This window comes from Narcine bancroftii, chromosome 1, assembly GCF_036971445.1.
Source record: "Narcine bancroftii isolate sNarBan1 chromosome 1, sNarBan1.hap1, whole genome shotgun sequence".
Lineage (NCBI taxonomy): Eukaryota > Metazoa > Chordata > Chondrichthyes > Torpediniformes > Narcinidae > Narcine > Narcine bancroftii.
The window spans coordinates 473,921,231-473,946,280 of NC_091469.1; the positions used below are offsets into that span (position 1 = coordinate 473,921,231).

The 25,050-nt window shown below is 43.0% G+C and overlaps 1 protein-coding gene across 2 annotated transcripts in view; it reads left to right on the forward strand.

Moving 5' to 3' along the window:
- The window catches only part of paxip1 (PAX interacting (with transcription-activation domain) protein 1), a 162,572-nt gene that overhangs the window by 41,123 nt on the left and 96,399 nt on the right, over positions 1 to 25,050 (forward strand). For both annotated transcript variants that reach the window (XM_069914790.1, XM_069914789.1), the window contains 2 exons: positions 13,047 to 13,398; positions 19,684 to 19,778. In XM_069914790.1, the coding sequence (XP_069770891.1) occupies positions 13,047 to 13,398; positions 19,684 to 19,778 (447 nt within the window). The remainder of the gene's footprint in view (positions 1 to 13,046; positions 13,399 to 19,683; positions 19,779 to 25,050) is intronic.

Here is a 25,050-nt window from a genome sequence, read left to right on the forward strand (position 1 = left end):
GGGTCCTTCTCACTTTAAACCTGTGTTCTCTAGTTTGAGAATCATCTGCCCTAGGGAAAAAGACTACGAGCATTCACTTTATCATGCCCTACACGATTTTCTCAACCTCCTGCACTCCAGGGAATAAATATCTAGAGTCCTAGCCTATCCAACTCTCCTTAACTCAAGCCCTCTAGTCTCAGTAATATTCTGGTGAATCCCCTCTGCACCCTTACAACTTATTGATTATCTTCCTTTAGATGAGTGACCAGTACTGTCCTCTTAAGTATGGACTTGTCGATAACTTGTTCAGTTGATTTCTAATTTATTTGTCACAAAATACCTAGTACTTTGAACAGACTAACAATTTACAGAATATGGGATTACAACTCAAAGGAAGATCCAAGCAAACACCGCATAATAGCACAGTTGTGGGGTTCATTCAGGATCTTAATGGCTGCAGGGAGGAAACTTGTGTTGGTGTGTGTTTTCGCACTCTTAATCTTCTATGGTGTAATGGAATATTTGGGAGGTAAAATTAGAGTAGGTTACATACATACTCTTTAAAGCAGATCTTATTTGAAATATTGAAGAATTCATATTCAGTGAATTTACAGAAACTATGGAGAATGCTGTGCAGATTTCACAAGTAGGTGCTAATTGAAATGATGTCATTAAAGCAACAAGCAGGAGAAGCTCTGGCTGTTGAAAGCTCTTTGCAAGGGTTTTGACAGTGCACAGAAAGGTCATTCCTGGGTTTTTGTTTACCTAAAGACAACAGCTTGACCAAGAAAATTAACTCGTATTGTTTTCTGGAGAAGGTCAGGGGTTTTGCAAGTGAGAGAGTCACATAGGCTTTCTGGGAGTTGGTCTTTCAGATGAGAGAGAGAGAGACAGCTGAACAGTGCAAGCCAAGAAGCTTGTTGAAACTGAAACAGAAAACTCCAGAGCGGCAGATGGCTGGAAGTGCTATCTGTCTGATGTTTCTCTTGGAATAAGTGGAACAGAAAGGAACTCTGTGTGTAGCCTGAAAGAAAGAGGTTATCATCTGGAGAACTCTGATGGGGCAAGTTTCATCAGCGAGACATTGAGGTGACTAATAGTGGCACCTCAGTTGTGGAAATCCTGGAACAACAAATCTCTCTGCAAACCCTACGAGAACCTTACTGTGCGGTAAACATTTACCTTTTGAGCACCAAAGCCTGGTGAACTTTATAAATTCTGTGCACAATATAAGAATTGTCTGCAACCAGATAACTTGGAAGAATGAGAAGTGAGATTGAATTGTGAACCAAATAACTTACATGCGCACACACATATCACATACACATGCACTTAGAATTAGAAGGGGGTTAAGTTGGGTTTAGTTAAGTTAATAGAGATAAGTTAGAGTTTGATTCTGTTTTTATGTTTAAAGATAATTAAAAACAATTTTTGTTTAAATAGCTACTTGTCTTGGTGAATATCTATTGCTGCTGGGTTTTGGGGTCCTTTGGGCTTGTAACAATAGGAAGAGTGAAAAAGTATGAATGGGGTGTGATGGGTTCTTCATTATGTGGCTGCCTTTCTTGGGGAGAGGGAGATGTAGCTGAAGTCTGAAGCGGGAGGGAAATTTTCCTTTATTTCTGAGTTGTATTCACTACTTTCTGTAGCTTTTGATCTTGAGCTGAGCAGCGCCTTAACCCTGCTGCGTGGCATCTAGTAGGTGTGCTTCAATGTACTTGCAGAAGTTGTTTAGAGGCAGGAGCACATGCTTGAACTTCCTTAATTTTCCAAGTTGAGGCATTGGTGCAATTTCTTGATCGTCATATTGATTGCTTTTTCCTGAGTTAAGTCATTGGATATAAAAAGAACTTGCAGCTTTCTAATCTTTCAATTCAATACCATTCTGTCCCTGACCATCTCCTTTATCTCATCTTTTAAGAGAAAGGTTATCTTGGCATCATGCTACGAGACTTTCAGTCACATTTCTGTTTTCTGATTTGTTATTTGATACTGGGCCCACTACTGTGGTATGGTCAGTACATTTGAAGATGGAGTTGGAATGCTATTTATCTGTACAGTCGTGGGTGTATTGGGAGTATGTGGATTGAGTTCATATCTTTAGAACATTGATGGGATCATAGAGTTACCCATCTTCATTGATTGTGGTCTGTTAGAAAGCAAGTCAAGGATCTTGTGGAGAGTTTACCTTTATCTTCCGATTGCACAAGTAGAATCTGATCTCCGATCCTCTGTGCAATACATGCAGGCATACAACCAGCCTTAACACACAGATGATGAAAACGTATGCAGGACAAATATACATGTATTAAATAAACATTGTTTAGTAAAGATTAGAGTCTCAAATGGTTAGTGTAAGCAATTCCTTTGGTCATTCAGGATTCTCTTGCCCGCAGGAAGAAGAGGTTTCTCCATCTGGTGGTGTTTACTCTGAAGGGGGTAGCTGAAAGATGTGTGTGGGGTGGTAGAGATCTTCAATAACTTTGCCCGCCTTCTTTAGACTACGATCCTGATAGATCACGTCGATTGGGGGGGGGGGGGGGGTTGGGGGATTCTCCAGTGATCCTCTCTGCCACTCTTGTGGTCCTGTGGATTGACCTCCGATCCATTTCTCTGCAGCAACTGTATTACGCTGTGATGCAGCTGGACAGGATGCTCTCAATAGAGCTCCTGTAGAAGGTTGAGGTAATGGTGGCTGGTCACCTTGCCCCATTCAACGGGCATGTGAATTTTCCACAGATTTCTGTGCATTTAAAATCCATTTTCCATGTTTTTGAATGATTTCTGTGTTCAGGAGCTCAGATCAGGGTTCATCAGTTTTCTCACTGCTACCTTTCAGCAGAAGTGCATTGGACCTCGGGCTGCTGGTGGGCAGCAGCGGGGACTTTGGGCTACTGGCAGGAGCAGTGCCTCGGTGGGGAGGTGTTGGCCAGCATTATCTATCTATTATTTAGTTATTGAAAGTCAAAAACAAGATGGAATAAAGCAGCAAAGACACCTTGAAGGAAACAAAAAAGCATGGAGAAAGAAAAGAATAAATTGACAAACCACTAAGGTTAAACTTTTTTAAAGTCAATAAAAATGTTGTTAGTATACAGTGATTTTTTTCTCATTATTTTGAAATGTACATTTTTACTTTGAAATTCAATAAAAGAATTGAAACGGGTAATTTTGTGTGTAAATTTTCCAAATGGGGGCACTGTAAGGGGTGCTACGCCCCCTTCACCCCCCCGCTGTACTCGGGTTGCTATTTTTGCACCATGTTACGAGGTTTTCCACCTCGAGTGCGACTCCTCATTGTTGCTGATGAGCACTCTACTGTTGTCATTTGCAAACTTGATCATGCTATTGGACCTGGATCTCGCGATGCAATTGTGGGTCAGGAATGGGCTGAGCTCAGACAGCCCTGTGGTTTGCCTGTGCTCACTGTGATGGCGCTCAAGGTTCTGCCTCTGACTCAGACAGTCTGTGGTCTTTCTGTTAGAAAGTCCAGGATCCAGTTACAGAGAGAGGTAGTTGAGTTTCAAAGAGGACAGCTTATCCACCGGCTTCTGGGAATGATTGTATTAAATGCTGAGCTGAAGTCGATGAACAGCAGCCTGGCGAATGAGGTGCTGTTCTCCAGGTGGGTCAGGACAGAGTGGAGGGACAAGCCTATAGCATCTTCAGAGGAATTGTTTCTTCTGTAGATGAATTTAAATTGGCTCAGCATCTCTGGGAAGTGTGCTGTAATGGAAGATTCTAACCATGTTTTTTTCACTTTTGCAGCCTTTGCTTCTGCAGGGCTGAGAACCTGCTTGTTTTTTAGAATCAGCAGACATAAGCTAAATTCCACCGAGGGGCCAGAGATGCAGTTATCTGACGATAGGACACCTGTGTACCAAGAACATTTAATCTTCCTGCTTGTTTTGGTCACAGACTGTCCGAGGCCTAGCCTTGATGCAAAATAAACCATTGTATTCAAAGTGATAAGCTGAAAATTATGTTATTCGATTGAACTCTAGCATGCTAGCTTGCTCATTTATCTTTCTTGCTGTGCTGGGAATAGGTGCTTGGGTAAGCAGTTTTTGGGTAATGTAAGCCATGGTCCAGCTGCTGAAGTTTGAGACTCTCCGAGAGGTGGCAACATCTCTCAGCAAGAAGAACTTCTAGAGTCCAGCCAATGTCCCGGTCGGGGGAGGTGGAGAAGCTGCTACCGGCGCCCTGACAACCTACTACAAGTGTGCAGTCGTTGCCTCGCTTCGGCAGTTGGGAACAGTCCAGGCGTTGATAAGTATAGTTGGGAAGGGCTTGCATATTGTAGTTTAAAATCAGCTTTTGAATTTGTAATAAACATTTGTATAAACTGAACTGCTCTCGGTGTGTGTGTCTATTTTCTTTCGGTAGCTCAAACACTGTGACCAATCTAAAACGAACAAAATGAGAGGTATAAGTTTACCCAAGACATGTGCTTTGATGCGTTCCATTACCAGACACTTCATGCATTCCATAATGCTGGAGGCTGTTGCCAGAGGGCAGTAGTCATTGAGGCCTGTTAATGTAGCTCTTTAGTACTGGGATGATGGTGGCTCTCTTGAAACCTGTGAGGACAAAAGACTGCTGCATTGAGGTGTTGAGGTTGTCCATAAAGACCTGTCAATTGGTCTGCACAGTCCTTCAGTACCCAACCAGGTATGTTGTTTGGACCCACCACCTTGTGTGGGAGCACCTTGGCTACAGTTATGCAGGCAGTCTACTCTTCAGGGGGCCAAGGAGCTTTCTTTGACATCATTCTGCACACCATGTGAACCTGTGAACCAGTCTGTCCGGAAGGGAGGCATCATTGTTTGTAATTTACAAGCTTGACTTGTGATCTGTTAGTCTTGATCCCTTGCCACATGTGCCTCATGTTGCCAGTGTCACACAGCTGTCTGTGAATCCTCTATGCAAGGGAGAGTTCAACTCTGACTAACATTTGTGCCTTCATGTCCACCATCTTAAAGGCAGCATCACGAGCTCTGAGAAGTGTCTGGGCTTCTGCATCCAACCATGTCTTCTGGTTTGCCCTGGTTGTGAAGCATTTGATCTTGGTGACATCCTCTGCACTTGCTGATGTAGCCAACCACTGAGCTCATGCACTCTATATTTACTTGACTGTTATAGGTGGGTGTCTCCTTGAAACTGATCGTCTCTGTCTCAAAGCAGTCCTGTAGTGCACCCACCCAGCAACATCCTCTCTCCCTGCAAACTGGCTTAGTACAATTTGCCAGATTCAGGGATTAGTAGGACAGATATGAGAACTGAGTAACCAAGATGGGGCTGAGGGACAGCCTTGAAGGCACCAGGGACATTGGTATACACCCAATCCAGGGAGTTCTCTCCTCTGGTGAAGTTGATGTGTTGTTGAAACTATGACCAGACTATTTTCAGGTTGGTGTGATTGAAGTTGTCAGCTACATTCATGGCACCTGAGGGTGGCAAATCTGGGCTTGGCAGATGGCACTTGAAAGCTCCTTCATTAGCTGAAGGCACTACAAAGACTGCAGTAATCAGTGTGGCTAAAACTTCCCTGGGCAGGTGGACGGTCTGCATTTCAACAGTCATTTCTCGATCTAGCTCTGCTGAGCAGAAATTCTTTACAACAGAGACATTTGTGCACCATCTTTTGCTGATGTAAATGCACATTTCCCCTCTCAAGTCTTGCAGAAGAAGCAGCTTCTGAAGGACATAAGCTCATCAAGCTGGATTGCTGATTGCTGAGTCTGGTTATGGAGTCCTGGAGCTACATTTCTGTAATGGCAGCCCTGCCATTCTCTCTGGTTCAGTGCAGTCTCAGGTAGTCCATTTTTTTGCTTCAACAATTTTGCATTTGAGAGCTAAAGCCGATTTCAGGTGGCCAGAATACCCGACTGTAAAGCCGCCTATTCTCCCCAAATGCGGCCGTTGGGTGGCCACCTGAAAGTGGAGAATTTGGCAGGAGGAGCACTTTCCTAACCCTCCTCCTGTAGGTATATTCTCCGGCTCGGAGAATCCCCTGTTGCACCTGAAAGCAGCAGTGGGACTACAGCCACAGTCCACAGGAGCTGGCATTCGTTCCGACGTGGCTCTCTAGCCGGCACGTTCAGGTGACAGAAAGGCATCTTCTCCGCGGCCACCTGAACGACCCAGCTGCACTCCCCCAGCTGCGTCTGCCAGCGCATTATCTGTGACCGAGCACCTGAATGTGGCTTAAGATTGTCTGGAGCGCAGGTCTGAATGGGGTTAACTGTCAATCTGACCCTGATGTTGACCTGTTTTCCACCCTTCTGTCTTCTCTAGCAATGCTTTCAATGGCACCCCTCCCTCTGGCCGACACGTCTCCCACAATCCACTCTGCAATCTGAGTTCTTTGCTTCAGAAGATTAAAATCACTCAGTATCTTAACGATCCAATCCACTAATTTGAAAGTCCAGTTCCTATTTCTTATTTTCTCAAGTATTTCCTGATCATAGTATGTAATGGGTTGGGGATTTCACTGATGTGAGGATCGAAGTGGTCGCTGCCACCTAGTGTGTCACCATTTTTTTTTTGGTGCTGAGGTATAAATTATGAAGCTTGGGAGTGAGTTTGGACGGACTTTTGAAGGTAGAGCTGTCGTCTATAAATCGAAGTCTGATATTTTAGTTCTGGTATGAAGCCCTTCTTGAAACCAGTGGAGACTCTGCCATGTTATAGCATAATTCAGAGCCTTTAGCTCATGATGTTCTGCTGATCAATACCAATCCATTCCATCATCAGACTTGCACATCACAACCTCACTGCCCATTACCTGCTATTTTTTTTCATATATTCATGTATCTAAGAGTCCCTTAATGTCCCTATTGTGTGAACCTCCACCACCATTCCAGGCACTTACCACACTCTGTGTAAAAAGAAAACTGTCTCCCTTTAACTTGCACTTGCCTTAAGTGCCCTGTAGTACTGGCCATGGCTGCCCTGGCGCGCTGGCCATGGCTGCCCTGGCGCGCTGGCCTTGGCTGCCCTGGCGCGCTGGCCTTGGCTGCCCTGGCGCGCTGGCCTGGGCTGCCCTGGCGCGCTGGCCATGGCTGCCCTGGCGCGCTGGCCTGGGCTGCCCTGGCGCGCTGGCCTGGGCTGCCCTGGCGCGCTGGCCTGGGCTGCCCTGGCGCGCTGGCCTGGGCTGCCCTGGCGCGCTGGCCTGGGCTGCCCTGGCGCGCTGGCCTGGGCTGCCCTGGCGCGCTGGCCTGGGCTGCCCTGGCGCCCTGGCCTGGGCTGCCCTGGCGCCCTGGCCTGGGCTGCCCTGGCGCCCTGGCCTGGGCTGCCCTGGCGCCCTGGCCTGGGCTGCCCTGGCGCCCTGGCCTGGGCTGCCCTGGCGCCCTGGCCTGGGCTGCCCTGGCGCCCTGGCCTGGGCTGCCCTGGCGCCCTGGCCTGGGCTGCCCTGGCGCCCTGGCATGTGCAAGTTTCCACCTGGCAAGTACAAAAGAAGATGTGGACTAATGAAATGTGAGCAACACTTGTTGATTGGGCTTGCCACTCCCTCTTTTTTTTTAAAAAAAAAAATGTTTGTTTAATGTTTGCACCTCTTTGCAAGGTGTTTTCGCATTAAAAATGGATATTTAGTTTTAATTCCACAAATACATTTAAATATATATATTTTTTAAAGTCACTGTTTTTACAGCTCTCATAGATTGTCAGGACTGTTTTAGGGATAAGGGTTCTTTGCAGTGCTGTCTTAGGCTCTGTGTTGCTGGACCATACTTAGGATTCTGGAATGCTTCCAGCCAGACACATTGGATCTATGATTCTGGACTATGTATAACATACAATAGGAAATATGGATCCTGCTTTGCATTGGCAGCTCAAAGTTGTTGATTCAGTCCCATTCTAGATGTATGAGTGCACAAACCCTGATTGCCCTCTTGCATAGAGCTGATTTTCATCAAAATGATGTTTGTAACTCTCATGGTGGTATTTGAAGAAGAACAAGGAAGCTACCTTCCCTGGCCAGTATTTCCAAACCAATATCTCTGAAACAAGTCCAACTATTTGTTGGTGAATGCAAGTTGGCACCTTGCATTATATTTCAAGTCAAGCTTATTTATTATTTGATTGCACAAGTGCAACCTGGTGAAGCAGTGTTCTCTGGTCATGGTGCAAAACGAGCAGAGACGCAGCCAGACATGACGTGCATGCAGACCAACAATACATGACAGGTAATTCCCAATTATAAATAAATATTGTTTCATAAATAGGAGAGTCTCAGGTGGTTTGTATGAGCACCTCCTTTGGTTGTTCAACATTCTCACTGCCTGTGGAATGATGCAGTTTCTCAGCCTGGTGGTGCTGGCTCTGATATTCCTGTCTCTCTTTCCCATGAGGAGCAGGTGAAAAATGCTGTGTGTGGGGTGGAAGGAGTCCTCAGTGATTTTGCACGCCCTCTTCACACAACGATCCCGCCAATGTGGTGGGAAGAAGACTCCTGTGATCCTCTCTTCCACTCTTGAGGTCCTGTGGAATGACCACTGATCCATTTCTTTGCAGCAACTATACCAAACTGTGATGCAGCCAGCCAGGATGGACTCTATGGAGCCTCGATAGAAGGCTTCATTCAATCTTCTCAGGAGGTGCAGTCACTGTTGTGCCTTCCAGACCAGTGAGAATCTGTCTGTGTCCATGATGGGTGACTAGTTAAGTGGACTCCCAAAAGAACTTGGTGCTCTCTACCCTCTACTACGGATTTATTAATGTGCAGTGGAGGGTGGTCATTCCTTGTCCTCCTGAAGTCCATGTTCATCCCCTTCATCTTGTCCAGGTTGAGACTCCGGTTGCAGAGTATCACAAATTTTCTCCTCGTTGTTGCTGAGGAGACCAACTACTGATGTCATCTGCCACCTTGATGACACTGTTGGAGCTGGATCTGGTGATGCAATTGTGGATTAGTAGCAGCCTGAGCACACAGCCCTGAGGTGTGGCACTGCTCAGCGTGACGGTGCTTGATATGCTGCTACCAACCGAGACAAACTGTGGTTATTACACTTTAAATGCATCTCAGTGACTGTTCCAGGTTTTAGAATGAGCATTAGGTATGTCTTGGGTAAACTTATACCTCTCATTTTGATCGGTTTAGATTGGTCACAGTGTTTGAGCTACCGAAAGAAAATAGACACACACACCGAGAGCAGTTCAGTTTATACAAATCTTTATTACTAATTCAAAAGCTGATTTCACACTACAATATGCAAGCCCTTCCCAACTATACTTATCAACGCTTGGACTGGTCCCAACTGCCGAAGCGAGGCACGACTGCACACTTGTAGTAGGTTGTCAGGGCGCTGGTAGCACCTTCTCCACCTCCCCCGACCGGGACGTTGCTCGGACTCTGGCTGTTCTTCCTTCTTGACAAGGGGTGTTCCCACCCCTCGGAGAGTCTAAACTTCAGCAGCAGGACCACAGGCTTATATACCCCAAAAACAATTAATCATGCGCCTACTCCTTCTAACATTTGTCAGTCAAAATCAAAACTGAACATTACATTCTACAATTTAGAAGATTAATTATTATGGAACCAGGATGTTATGATTTCCTGGTTTATCTCGTAGATACAAAGACTTATTAAAATTTCTCGAGCAAGACAGGTTGTGACCAATTCGTCATTTTCAGAGTGTTGCATTTGACAACTGCTTTCCCTGGGCCTCACAGTGGAATTCTATTTCAAAGTGTATCTTCAGATAAATCCCCATCGCTGAGTTTAATTACATCTGCTAGTTCTGAAAGTAAGGTGACCTGTGTGTGGATCCAGTGTCGTCAGTTCCACATAAGCAAAAAGCATCTGGGCACATGGTTTTAATCCTCCATTACAAGGTAAAATGCAGTTTTTGGAAGCAGGTTACTGATTCCAGAGTTGGAGTGTGTGTGTTTTGCAGGAAAAAGATGCCAATTGCAGAACTTTATTCAGTGAACTTTATTCAGTCTTCCAGAGCAGCTGAAACTACCAAGTACAATCATTGAACTTGGCAGTACACATATAATTTCTAATGTTTGCTGTAGTAGCCCTGTGCAAGGGACTGTGGAACTGTATCTAGGCATCACTAGGGAAATGCATTATGTTAAATGCATGTGCTTGAACCTATGTTAATTATTGGAATTCTCAGCCTGCAGGGGGTGGAAAAGAAATAGTGAGTGCCGTTAAAAGGCAATTGGATAGCACTTCAGAGAATAATTTGCAGAGTTTTGGGCAAAAGTGGGCTTGGAACATTTGCTTTCTTGAATGATCCATTGTCTCAATGGATTCCTCTATACAGTAGACCCCAAGCTGCTAAGTTAGACAATTTGTTCTCTTCCATTTTCACCCATCACTGTGTTTCTGTATATTGTTCTAATTCCATAATCAAGTTCGCAGATGACACCACGATGGTTGGCCTGATTAGAGGAGTTGATGAAACGGCCTATGGGACAAGGTCCAGCACCTGGCCGTATGATGTGATGACAACAACTTGGCCCTGAACACTCAGAAGACCAAGGAGATCATTGTGGACTTAAAGCTTGCTGAAAGCCACACTTATGCCCCTATTTACATAAAAGTTTCAAATGTCTTGGTATCCACATTTCGGACGATATCACCTGGTCCCTAAACTCCTCTATTTTGATCAAAAAGGCTCAACAGCACCTTTATTTCCTGCATAGTATCAAGAAAGCTCACCTGTGTCCCAGGATACTGATGGATTTTTGCCATGGTACCATTGAGAGCGTACTATGGCATCTCAGTGTGGTATGGAAGTTATCTTGTATCAGACAGTAAAGCATTTCAGCAGGTGGTGAAAACTGCCCAGTGGATTATCGGCACCCAATTGCCCACCATTGAGAGCATCAATCAGAAATGCCTGGGCAGGATGGAAAGCATCATCAAGGATGCATCTCGCCCTAACTATGGATTTAAAAAAAAATTTTGCAACAGGAGCCGCTGCTCTTGAACCAGCAGGCTCAATTTTTTTTCCTGAGGCTGTGACCCTGCTGAACCTTAAATTACAGTACTTCACTCGCATTGTACTGTCAGTTCTTTTATAATTATTTGTTTGCTAAATGTGCACCACATGTCAGTCCAAATATCCAAGAAAAGGTGTAGAAGATATTTTTGAGGGAAGCTCCAAAGATGAGACCAAGACCACCCGTAAATTGGAAGAGCCACACCTAATTTGCTGTCTGGGAACTCATCATCCAGATGGGATTCACATAGACTTCTTCAGTTTCTGCTAGCCTACTCTCTGTTTTCTTTTTCTTTCTCTCTTCTCATCCCCCTGACTTTCTTCCAGCTCTCTATCCCCTTCCCTCTTCATTCAGAATCATCCCCCCCTCCCTGTTTGATGGTGTGCCCTCCCTCCCTTATCCACCTATTACCTCCTGCTTTTGCGACTCTGCTGCTCCCCCTGCCCCTCATCCCACAACCATTTTGTTTGGGTGCCTGCTATATTATAAAGGGCTCAAGTCCACAATGTTGGTAATTTATCTTTCCTATATGAAGTATACTGTTTGACCTGCTAAATTTCTCCAGCATTGTGTTTTACTAGATATTTTGGCTCCAGGTTTAGATTGGAGCATCTGGCCTTGTACGTCTAGGAGCAGGGAGTTTTAAAAGGAAACAATGAAAATGTACAAAATCGTGCCTGGTTTAGTGTGAATGTGATGGTGCAAACAGGACAGGTTGAAAGTATAAGACTAGGTACAAGAGTGAATGTGGAAAAAAAACGGAGTAATTATGATCTTGGAGCTCACTACCCCATGTGGCTGATGGAAATTGATTTAAGCAGGGCCTTGAAACAAATTGGAGATTGTAAACAATGTGCAAGACTCGGGAATGAATTGGAATTGTCTGTCCTCTATGGATGGTCCGCATTTATGCAGCTGTATATTCATCACTGCAGGAAGATTCAGTGCTCCACACTATTGATTAATTGCATTAAGATTCAGTCCATGAGCAGCAATGTCTGCTAGTTTTATTGCTAACCTCTGCTCCTGTGTAATCAATGCTGAGGGTGCTCATTTCAGTTTCTCATGTGGATATTGGTTGACTTTGTACTTCTGTGGATGAACTTGTATGCTGACAAAATGCTAGAAACACCAATGGGGTTGGGCTGCAAGGAGAAGGAGAAACAGTTAATGCTTCAAGCCGGGGTGAAAGAAAAATCATGGAATGAGACAGCACAGGAAAGATGTAGCGCAGGAAGTAGCTGGATCCCAGTGCTGGTCCTTGGTCAAGACTAATACAGTTAATTGCACTCCTCATAACTGTGCAAGTCTCCCCACCATCCCCATAAAATATTCAAATCACCTTTTTGCATTGTTACTAGTTGTGCTTCCAACAGCTCATTGTGAAATAAAATGACCTCTTGTTCTTTTTGCCAATTGCATCTGAAGTTTTGGCTTCGCCGCCTTTTTGTCATTTATGAAATTCTGTCACACTTCATGTTTCTGAACGCTTGCTTCGAAGCTAAAACTGACTGTGACCCACTTGCATCGGCATCCTGTACATCCTCCTCCTGAGTCGATGTTAAATTCAACTTGACTCTTAACCTTGGGTCACATTGGCTTTTATTTTTCTCATTGTTCTGGCAAACCAGAACATCAAAGACCTATTCAATCCGTATGCCTGTTATCTTTCTTTAAAAAAAGATTGCTGGAGGGGACTCTCCTCAATTTAAAAATAAAATTCTTATCAGAATAGAAACATTACTAATGGGACCATTAACCATTTCCTCTCAACTGGCTTGTTTGGCCACCTCAGAGTCTAAGTCACAGTCGACTGGAGAAGCTCAGCAGATTGCACAGAATCCATTGGGAGGGGGTAAAGGGGAATCAAAGTTTTATTGAGGCTAATGATAAGATCACCTCCAATCTCATCGCACAGTTGAGCGGTCGGTCTTGAGTGACCGTGTGGGTGGCCTAGACCTGCGATTCCATGCTCTAACCTTTTGCTCAGAATCTCTTGCAGTAGTTGGTTTTACATTTAAAATGTATCATTTGTCTCTGACTCCTTTACGAATCCACTCTTTTTTTTTCTCCAATGTGCTCCCCCCCCACCCCCAACTCTTCAGATCTTGCAGTCCCTTTCAGCCCCAACCAAAAATCTGGAAGCGAATCAGAACCAGCAAGGCCCTGATGTTCGGCATCCCAACGCCGTTGTTTTCGCACCAGTTAAGCAGCTAACACCTGAAGCTCAGCAGCAGCTGCTCCACCTCCAGCAACAGCAGCATCTAATGCAGCTTCACCAGCACCCATTCCCACAGCAGCAGCACCCGTTCTCCCTGCAGCACCAACTGCAGCACCAACTGCAGCGATTGCAGCAACAACAGCTCCAGCAACAGTATCATCCTCACCACCAGCGCCACCACCCTCCTGTTGCTCAGCAGCAGCTGCAAATCTTTGGGCATGATCCTGGCTTGGAAAGTAAGTGATTAGACAGGAAATATTTTTCTTCAACTAATGTGTAATGTGGCTAACCCTAACCCTATTGTTGATCCATCTGCATTTGTTTTAAAGGGCATAAAATGCAAGCGCAGAGATGGCGAGCTTCAGCTCTAGCTTTCCCTCCGACTTGCAAACCCGGATTAATCTTCCTTCCAATGAATCTACCTCGTGTGATTCAGTCGTCATTGTTCTCCGGAGTGAAGCGATCCAAAGATTCATAAACTTCGAGAGATAAAAATCTCCTGCTTTTAAAATCTCTCTCCAGAGAAATAACCGCTCGGCTTGTTTCAGCAAAACCTTTCGACCATCTTGTGTTTCAATAAGTTCAACTTCCAAACTCCAAAGAGCGAAAACCCAATTTGCTCCAAACGTTCCTTATAAAATATTGGGCTTTGTCTTCTCATTCTCACTGATAGGATTTGTGGTCACCTTTTCCCTACGCGCTTTAAATTGCCATGTCAACATTTCCCATGTGGTTTTGTCACCGTGCAATTGTAGTCTCTCCTCATGAGGTGGCATAACTTTGAATCTGGAGATGATTTTTTTTTTGAAAGAAAGAATTAACTTGCTCATTTTTTTCCCCCCCCCCTCAATGGATAATCATGATGAACATAATTTGTCATTTTTTAAAAATCAAATCAAATAAAATAGCTTTTTATTGTCATTGTACAAGTTATACAACGAGATTTATGACAGCAGTACAAGGTTACCAATGCAGCGTCGCAACCACAGGCAGCACCACAGAAGTTGATTTAATTTACAGTGCCATATATGTCCTTTATGTGAATAGAGAGGGGGTGTCGGCTGTATGTATAATAGATGTGGAGGACAGAGAGGGGAATTTGTGGATATGTGTGTTCAGTGTAGTGACAGCCTGGGGGAAAAAGCTGTTTCTGAATCTGTTCTTGTCTTGATTGACCTGTAGCATCTGCCAGAGGGTAGTAGGTCAAACAGATGCAGGGCAGGGTGGGTGGGATCCTTTATTATTGCTTGTGCTCTACTGAGGCAACGAGAGGTGTTGAGATCCTTCAGGGAGGGTAGGGGACATCCAATTATCTTTTCTGCTGCCCTCACCACCCGTTGAAGTCTTTGCCGCTCTTCTTCAGTGCAATGGGAGAACCATACTGTGTTGCAGTACAGCAGGATGCTCTGTACGGTGGAACTGTAGAAGGTAATCAGCAGCTCTCTGACCCACCTTGCTCTTTTTGAGCATTCTCAGGAAGTACAGGCACCTCTGGGCCTTTTTGATGACTGCTGAAGTGTTTACAGTCCAGGAGAGGTCGTCTGAGATATTGATGCCCAGGAGGGTGAAGCTGTGGACCCTCGTCACACAGTCACCATCTATGTAGAGGGGGAGCGGGTCAGACCTGTGCTTCCTGAAGTCCAGAATGATTTCCTTTGTTTTTGTGGTGTTTAGGATCAGGTTACCCCCCACTACAAGATCTTTTCCCCCATCATATTCACTTTAGTCATTCCAAGCTTTGCTGTACACTGCTGTTTCTATATCCCAGCTCCCTTGGAATGATTTTCTGAAGAAGTATTTGGGTTACCCATCAACACCTGCATCTTTCAGGAGCTTGGTCTTCCAACATATCTGATAGCATTTGAAAAGTCAGCTCTGAGTCTCAAAATGGGTCATCTCTGTTTTGCTTCATTTCTCCTCGGTCCCTCTGTATCTTTGCATTCCATTAATGTTGGATGTGCATGTCAAGTATATAGATCTTTCATTACAATTCATTAAAATATCTACATTTTATAAAGTCAAAAAAAGTTAATTGTTTACATTCAACCTGATTTAATTTGTAAATATTTATTGTGCAACTGTTCCGAATTGTTCCTTTGGCAAGGAAGGACTTTTAATGATTTTCATTGTTATTTTTACTGTGGGGAATTAGTGTATTTTAATCCCAAATGCAATATTCAGAACTCTTCTCTTGAGTACAGTGACAACTCAAAGTTAATATTCTCGGCAGCAGTTCGAGTCAACTGCGTGTCATGCCTTACAGTCATACCAAACATCATTTATGGTTAATTGGGCATTCTTGTTAAGCATTTTGAGTAGCATGTCTGTATAGCTCCTCAATTAATCTTGAAAAGGCCATGTATTAATCAAAGGGGTCAAAAGAGCAAAGGAAAGAATACGTTGTCTTCAAAGAGCAGGTCAAATGACAATTTATTTTAATGTGGGGGCAGAAGCAATTGCAAATTTAACAGTTACTCCTGAAGTGCAGGCTCCCACGTTTAACCTTGGGGGGAAATGGAACCTACTTTATTGATCATTATGTTTTCCAAAGTATGCAGAGGTGGAAGTGCTTTTCAGATTAATAAAGCCTTGACAGTAATGACATGAAGTAATTGATGGGCAATAAGGGGAGTTCCTGAAGTTGTCCTGATTTGGAGCATCTGGTGGAGTAAGGCTTATGTGGAAAACAAATATGAGATAGTTAGGCCAAATAGCCTGTTTTATTTCAAGCTTCAAGTCGAGTAATTCTATTTTTTTTAACAAGGGCATCTATTAGGATTTTTATAATGTGCTGCTTACAAATGATGTTCCTTCTGGAAGCAAATTTGCATCAAGTCCAGACAGTGTCGGCATGGATTTCATTTGGGTTCTTGTGTTAGGTAATTATGATTCATTAAATCTGAACAAATTGATCAGTTGGTACTTCAGTGTGATATTTGTGGTAGGATGGGACTTGTTAATGGAATTCTTTTAATTAAAATCAGCAATTGTTTTCAAGTGGGCAAGACAAATGATCAAGCAATGGGCTATTCCTATAAAGGCTGAAGGAATAGGAATTTTTAAGCTTTGGGAGGATGATGAATCTGACTGTCCACTGATGCAACAAAAATTGTTTAATTTTCTTAAATTTTTTGGGGGGCAATATGTTTCCAAAAATGGCTTTCATAATCAGTCATAGGAGAGTCTGGAACCAGAGTACATAGCTTCAGAATAAAAGGAAGTCTCTCTAGAACAAAAGTGAGGAGAAAGTTCTGTGGAATTTTTTTTCCCCCCTCAATGGATAATCATGAGGAACATAATCTGTGGAATTTGGTGCCGTAAATGGCTGTGAAGGCCAAATCATTGAGTATATTTAACAGAGATTAATAGGTCATTGGTTACTGTTTCAAAGGTAGAAGGCAGGGAAATGGGGTTGAGGAAAAAATATATCAACCCTGATTTGAATGGGAGACCAGGCTCAATAGGCTGAATGGCCTAATACTGCTAGTTTATATTAAGATCTAGACAGGTAAATAACAATATTTTTTCACTATAAAGACCACAAGTCTAGACTTGAGAATATCATCTTGAGCAATCTCTCAAGGTACTCCTTTTGAAATTTGGATATTCAAAGAGATTTGGAATATGCGACTGGGGTGTAATCAAACACTTAAGTATTCGAGACCGATTGCAATAGAACATGAGAATCTATAGGAGAGTACAGGCCCTTAGGCCCACAATGCTCTGCCAAACTAATAACTAACTGTAACAACAGCCAAGATTTTCCCCAATGCATGATCCATTTTTCTCAGTTCCATATAAATCCTACATACAAACATACAAACTTTCTTAAAAATAATTCTGGATAGAAATCAAGTAAACTACATTAAACAATCCCTTGGTTTAAACAAAGGGTAATTTCTGTCTAATGTGATGTAAGACTATCATAATTAAACCCATATTTAGCAAGTTTATCTAAAAAAAATCCCCAAAATCTAATTCTAAATCTGATCATTTCCCTTCTATAGATTACCTATAGAAAAGAGTGTAAAGATATGGATCAGATAGCGACCTTCAGACACTAGACAGAATCATCGGAGCATCCAATCTGCTTAAATCTTACCAGCACGAATAGTATTCTATAGGCACTTTCAGGTAGCTAAAATCCCCGCTTGTAAAATTGCATATTATGGCAATTTGCGACTGTTGGGAGGCCTCTTGAATGCGCAGGAGTTTCCTGCGTGGCGAACTTTGTAACCCTCCTCCGAGAGGGATAATCGCCGCAGCCATCTGAATGCAGCCGCTTGAAAGCAGAGAATACACCTGAAGAAGACTCGCATCTTTTCAAATTGAGACCATCTATAACATTGTATCTAATTTTCTCCAAGCTTAAATAGGACATAACATCACGTAACCACTGCATATGAGTAGGTGAAGAGTCATCTTTCCATTTCATTAAAATTGCTTGTCTAGCCATGAGCATGATAAAAGCTAAAACTTTCTCTTGGGATGCAGACAGAGGGGTATAGCCGGTTCATGAGAAAAACCAAACAAGGCAATCAAAAGGCTATTTTGATTTTAATTTTAATCTATTTTGATTTTAAAAATCATTGATAAAGTTTGAAAAATGTCTCCCCCAAATCTTCCTACATTGGGACACTCCCAAAATGTATGAATCACGGAAGCTTCTCACATTATGGATCAACATCTGCATAAAAGTAAGGTGATTTGAGTTTGGCGTATGATTTCTATGTACCACCGTAAATTGTAATAAACAATGTCTTGTACAAATGAGGAATCATTAATCAAGCTAAGAGTACCAATCGTCACCTGAAAATGTTATATTTAGATCACGTTCCCAGTCATTCTTAATCCCAGACATGAAGGTTGATCTTAAATCCAATGAGTCGTTACAAATGCGTGATATTAATCCACCGTGAACAAACTTTAAATTTTTTTAAAAATCTTGAATATTTGAGATTCGAGGAAAATCAGATAGTTTGAAGTGAGCAAAATGCCCAACTTGTAAATACCTGAAAAAATGACTCAAGGCAAAATTATTTCTAACAAAATACCCTTTTTAATATATTCTGTCTTAATTCAGAGACCTGAAAAATGTGCTGAATAGTCTGTTTGACTAAATTCCCTATTCTATAAATGACCTCAGCAAACATGAAGCCAAAGTTTGGGGGGGGGGGGGGATGACGGAGGATTACTTTCTGATTTTGGATAACAAAAGATTATTCACAATTTGATAACATGTAGTCATTTTGGGTAAAAACACAACCCTGGAGAAATTCAGCAGGTCATCGTTTTTTATCTAGCAAAGATAAAAATGCATAACCAACGTTTCAGACTTGAGCCCTTCATCAAGGCATGGACAGCATGAGGGAAGCCCTTGAACAAAATAGTAGGGGTGAGGGACAGGGGGTGGGGCACAGTTTCACAGGCAAGAGGTATTAGGTGGATAAGGGAGGGCACACTAGCAAACAAGGGATAGAGAGCTCAAGACGAGTATAACCTGACAAAACATCATTCTCTGCAAACATGCAGAGGCACAACCAAACATAACACATAGAAAAATAAAACTGATACAGGACAAGTATTTTATCTATACAAATAAATAAATATTGTTTTGTACAAATGATTCTCAGATGGTTAGTGTGAGCAGTTTCTTTGGTGATTCTGCATTCTCACTGCCTGTGGGAAGAAGCAGTTCCCCACCCTGATGGTGCTGGCTCTGATCCTCCTGTATCTCTTCCCTGATGTGAGCAGCTGAAAGATGCTGTGTGCGGGGTGGAAGGGGTCCTCACTGATTTTGTGCACCCTCTGGGAACTGGAGGAAAGAAGACGGGGGGATGTAGAGAGAGAGAGGAAGAACAGGGAGTAGGCTTGCAGAAACTGGAGAAATAGACATTAATGCCGTCTGGCTAGAGAGTGGAATATTAGGTGTTGCTTCTCCCATTTATGGATGGTTTTGGTTTGATAGTACACTAGGCCATGGACAGACATGTCAGTGCGGGAGTGGGATGCAGAATTGAAATGATTCTCCATGGGGAGATTGCTGTTTTTGATATGGACAAAGCAAAGACGCTCAGCAAAGCAAATTTTCCATTTATCTATTTATTTATTTATTTCCCAGTCTGCGTCCAGCCTCTCCGACATAGAGAGGGCCACAATGGGAGCAATAGATGGAGTAGATTACTTTTGCAGATACACAAGTAATGTATTGCTTCACTTGGAAGGACTGCTGAGGGCCTTGAATGGTGGTGCAGGTGGAGATATGGCACATCCTGCTGCCACAGGGAGTGGTGCCAAGGGAGTAATTAATAGGAAAGGATAAGTGGACAAGGGAGTCGTGGGGGTGGGCGGTCCCTACAGAAGGTAGAGAGGGGAAGGTGCGTCTGGTGGTGGGATCATGTTGTAGATTAATAGTTAATTTGCATGCTGTATTCAATAATATTTAAGTATTTGCTTCATGGAAAATGTATTAATTTTAAATTTTCCATCTTGTTTAAATTCAATTTCCTTTTTTTTTTCAGTCCCGGAAGAATCATTTTTACTGGGTTGTGTTTTCGCAATTGCTGACTATCCTGAGCAGATGTGTGATAAACAGCTGCTGGTGACGTGGAAAAAGGTAACTACTCAAATTGCTGGGTTAATCCTACTGTCCTCCAATGGAACTGCACCCGTTTAGGTCACTGTTAAACTTGCTTTCTTCTACATTAGAAACCTCGCCTTCAGCTCCCACTATCTTAAGACGTGAATTTCTTATCCTAATTTTATCCACCCTTTTCCTCCATGCTTCATGCCATTTTGGCCGCTATGTTTACAAAATTAGAACTGGAGTATCTTGTTTATTAAGAACCTATCTGGGAGCAGTGGGTTTTAATAACAGATAAAGTTCCAACATGAGAGTATTCCACAAGGTCATTAAAAAGCCTTATAAAGAAATGTTGGCTAAATGTGTGAAAGATGTACAAAGCTGATATCATAAATGAGCTTAGAACTGAATAGGGTTGCTTCCTTTCTTTAGGACAGTGGTGGTTAATGCAACGCTGTTACAGCACCAATGACTAGGGTTTGAATCTGGAGCTGACTGTAAGAAGTTTCCGTGAGTTTCCTCCAGGTGCTCTGATTTCTTCCCACCATTCAAAATATTCTGGGGTTGTAGGTCAATTAGGGCAGCACAGAAAAAAATATATATCGATGTCCAGAAATGTGCTGTAGAAACTCAACACAGCATCCGATGTTCAGAGTGTTGCGTTCACTAAATTAAACTCAAAACAGCACTTGGTGAATAATATAAAGAGATAGTGGATGAGTAAGAGGGAAAAGTAACTCGAAATGTATGCAGGCATGATGAGGTAATGAAATACACAAGCCATAGAGAGAGACAGCATGGAAATGGACCCTTCAACCTACTGAGTTCATATTAACCACCAATCCTACACTAACAGCTCTCTAAGATTCTGCCATTCATCTAAACACTGAGCAATTTAGAGTGGTTGGTTATTTGCCATTATTGGGCTATTGGAGGGCAATGGAGTACCCAGAGCAAGTCTGCACAGACAGCACCTGAGGCCAAGATAGAACCTGGATCACTGGTACTGTGAGGCAGAGGCTCTATAACTTGACCACTGGACTGCCTGCCATCAAACTTGAGAAGCCTTAACAATAGAACAGAAACTGGCTCTTTATCCCAAATGGTCTCGTCTGTGATTTCTAGTAAATTCTATTTAATTCTATACAATTCCTCAATTCATTGTGACATTTATCACGAAGATTTAGTTTTGAACTATGTGGATTTTTCTACACTATGGGGAGGAACTGGGCCTCTTGAAATAAATAATGGTATACATGTATTGAAAAGGATATCATATTGTTAACTGAAGCAGGTAATCATAAAGAAAATAATGTTTACATCTACAGGAAAACAATTTAAAACTGAAAACTGAATTTGTGTAATGCAATTACAAGAGGTCGCAGTACTCTGTTATTAATATACATTGTTTTAAGTATTGTCCTAAATTTAAAGGGAATAGCAGTCGATATAAATGTAACAAAGCAATGTAATCATGAGGAGATGATTGGCTTCAGTGAAGGGAAAATATTAGTCCAAATTCTGTAAATGTTGGTCTTCTTTGGCTTGGCTTCGCGGACGAAGATTTATGGAGGGGTATGTTGGTCTAGCTCTTGAAATAATATCATGGGATATTTCATCCATAATCAATACAACCCCTACCCTCTATCTTGACACTAAACTAGGATGCACCAGCTTGCATTGTGTTAATGAAGTGGGACTTGAATCCACAGTCTTTGGATTTCTTGTTTTTTTACGCGCAAAGTAGGAAAGTTTCAGGTTGAATTAAACACGTCTGTCGATGCTGGGATGAAGTGCAATATGCAAAAATGTTGTAGAAACTCAGCAGGTTATGCAGCATCTAAAAGGCAAAGAGCGTTTCAGTCCTGAGCCCTTAACCATCCACAATTTGGATGGTTCTTTTGCCTTGGCAGTCTCCAATCAGCTGGCATTGGTATTGACCTCCAATTTTCATTAATCCTCTTGATCTTTCTCTTTACTGTTTTTTGTTCCCCTCCCCCCCACCCTTCTATCAGAGAGCTACCCTTCTTGGCCCTCTGCTCTCTTTCCCCTTCATTTTTCAGCTTTTTTCTCTTCTACCCTCCAACCTGGATCCAGCACCTTGTACCTGCTGGGCCTGAGATTCTCCCTTTTGCTCTTCTTCACTCCATCTTTTTATTCAGAAATATACCTGTTTTTACAGATCCCTGACAAAGGGCTCAGGCCCAAAACATTGAATGCGCAGACATTCAGTCCATTTAAAGCATCATTCGAGATTTAAAGAGATATCTCCTGGACCATTTAAACACTGCAGGAGTTACCAGCAGCCGGCCCTCGGGCCATTTAGAGAAGCTCAGACCATATGAATGTCGGGGGGAGGTGGGGTGGGCTGGGGGGGACCTACAAGTCATGCTAAGACACTGGGCCCTGAGGCTTCCATTCTCTATGTACAATCCTTGAAGAACAAACTCAATGAACTCTGAGCCAGTTTACAACATCAGAGAGACATTGGGGAGGGCTGTGTGATGTGCTTCACAGAAACATGGTTAAACAAGGACATTCTGACATGGTACTACAACCCTTCACTGCATTCACCGGACATAGGCGTCAGGAAAAACGAAGGGAGGTGGCATTTGTGAAATCATCAATTCATTGTAGTGCACAAACATAATGGTTATGTCCCAGTCCTGCTCTCCTGATCTGCCACATCTGGCAGTCAAGTGCCAGCTGAGGGAGTTCACCGCCATCATCCCAGTCATAGTGTGCATTCTGCCCCAGGCTAACATCAGGCTGACACTGGAGGAACTGAACACTGATAAGCAACCACGTGATAGCACATCGTGATGGATTCCTGATCATTGTAGGGGACTTCAATCAGGGCCATCTGAAGAAGACTAACAAAGTACCACCAACATGTCACATATGAGACCAGAGGAGCAAACCAGAGGACCACTGCTACGCCACCATGAAAAACACCTACCAAGCCATACCATGACTGCACTTCGGCAAGTCTGATCACCTAGCTGTTCTTCTACTCCTGGCATACAAGCAGAGACTGAGGACACAGCACCAGGAGTGAAGACGGTGAAAGTATGTTTGAGAGAGGTGGAGAAGCGTTGCCAGGACTGCTTTTGAATCAGTGGAGTGTACCATATTCAAGAACTTATCCTTAGACTTGAATGAATATGCAGCATGTGTCACCAACTTCATCAAGATCTGTGTGGACGAATTACTGAGTGTTCCCCAACCAGAAGCCTTGGATGAATCAGAGGATTTGAAAACCTGCTGAGGTTGAGATGAGGGGCTTTTGAGGCCAGGAATCCAGATCTGTACAAGAAGTCCAGGTATGATCTGTGGAAGGTTATCTCTGAAACAAAGTGGCAATTCGAGAGGAAGCTAGAGACAGATACATACCAGCTCTAATGGGGAGTGCAGGCCATTTCAGCCTATAAAGTGAGGGTAAACATCATAAGATGTCTGTGATACTTCACTACGCGATGAGCTGAACACTATGCCCTCTGAGAAGGAGATTCTGTTACGGGCCCAGCAGCAATAGAAATTCACCAAGACAAATAGTTACTTAAATAAAAGTCATTTTTATTTTTCTTTAAACAAAAACAGGATCAAACTTTAACTTGTTACTATTAACCTAACCCCCTTCTAATTCTTAAGTGCACGTGTATGTAATGTGTACAAGTTCAGAAAAGTTCTTTGATTCACAGTCCAATCGCACTTCTCATTCCTCCAAGTTGACTGGTTGCAGGCAATTTTTATACTGTGCACAGAACTTAACATTTATTAATTTTTAATTTTAAGCACCAGGCTCTGGTGCTTAAAGGTAAATGGTTACTGCTTAGGAAGGTTCTTGTTGATTTCAGAGAGAGAGATTTGTTGCTCGTTGGACACAAACTAATTTACTTCCATCAGCCACTTCATTGTCTTGCTGAAGAAACTTGCCCTATCAGCGTTTTAAAAATGAAAACCTCTTCTTCTGCAGGTCACCACAGAGTTCCTTTTGTTTCTCTTATTTCAGGTGAAACACTCTAGCCATCCATTTCCTCTTGTATGGCCCACAAGGGTTTTCAACAAGCTGAACTCAGAATTCACAAACTGCCAGCTTGCCATGACTCCAGAAACCAGTTTCCTTCCTTTTTCTTTCTTTCTCTTTCTTGCGTGCTCTTTTTCTCTCTCTCTCTCTCTCTCTCTCTCTCACGTGACCCTCTTAGAAGAGCAGTTTGCACTCAGGCTGCGCCACCAGATCCAATCTTCTGAGTTCATTCATCTGTTGCTTTCCAAAACAATAATCCATTACTCTACAGCATTTCCAATTAACACCTACTTGTGAAGTCTCTATAGGCACTCTTCAAAGTTTTTGCAAAGGCACTCGGAGCCTGGACTGTCTGGCTTGAGCAGAGCTCTGGCATTTTAAATGAGATCTGTTTTGTGAAGTGTTTGTTTGTGACCTACACTACTCCCACAATCTATCTCCTTCAATAACAATATAAAATATGATATAATCCATCACAATCCCAACAGTGCCAACAGGAATCCTTGCAAAGGTTGAGGTCCCTGTGATGTGTCTCAGAGGCAAATGACAGAACATATTCATGAGGGTGAACTCTTGCAAGGAATCAAGCCCTGGTGGCGTTCTTGGCAGGGTACTGAAAATCTGTCAACCAACTAGCCAGTGTGTTCGTGGACATTTTCAAAGATTCCCAGCTGCTTCAAAAGGACATCAATCATCCTGGTGTCTAAAAAAGAACAGAGTGAGCTTCCTCAACAACTACACCCGGTAGCACTAACATTTACTGTAATGAAATGCTTTGAGAGTTTGGTCTTGACCAGAATTAACACATACCTAAGCAGAAGTCTTCACCCACTGTAATTCGTCTATCACCAATGCTCCACAGCAGACGCAATATCACTGGCTTTCCTCTCTGCTCTGGATCCACTCAAAAACAGCGACTCAAGCATGTAGCTGCTCTTCATAGAGTACAGTTCAGCCTTAAACACCATTATTCCCTCAGTGCTGATCAAGAAGCCCCAAACCCTGGGCCTCTGCACCCCTCTGCAACTCAATCCTTGACTTCCTCATTGGAAGACCAAGTCAGAATGAATTGGAAACTGTCTCCTCTTTATGGACTATCAACCTGCGTGCTTAGCCCACTGCTCTACTCACTATGCACCCATAACTGTGTAGCCAGGCACAATTCCAGTGCTATCTACAAATTTGTCAATGACACCAGGGTTGGCCAGCAGAATCACAAATGGTAATGAGGAAGTGTATAGGAGGGGAATAGATCAGTTTGTTGAGTGGTGTCACACC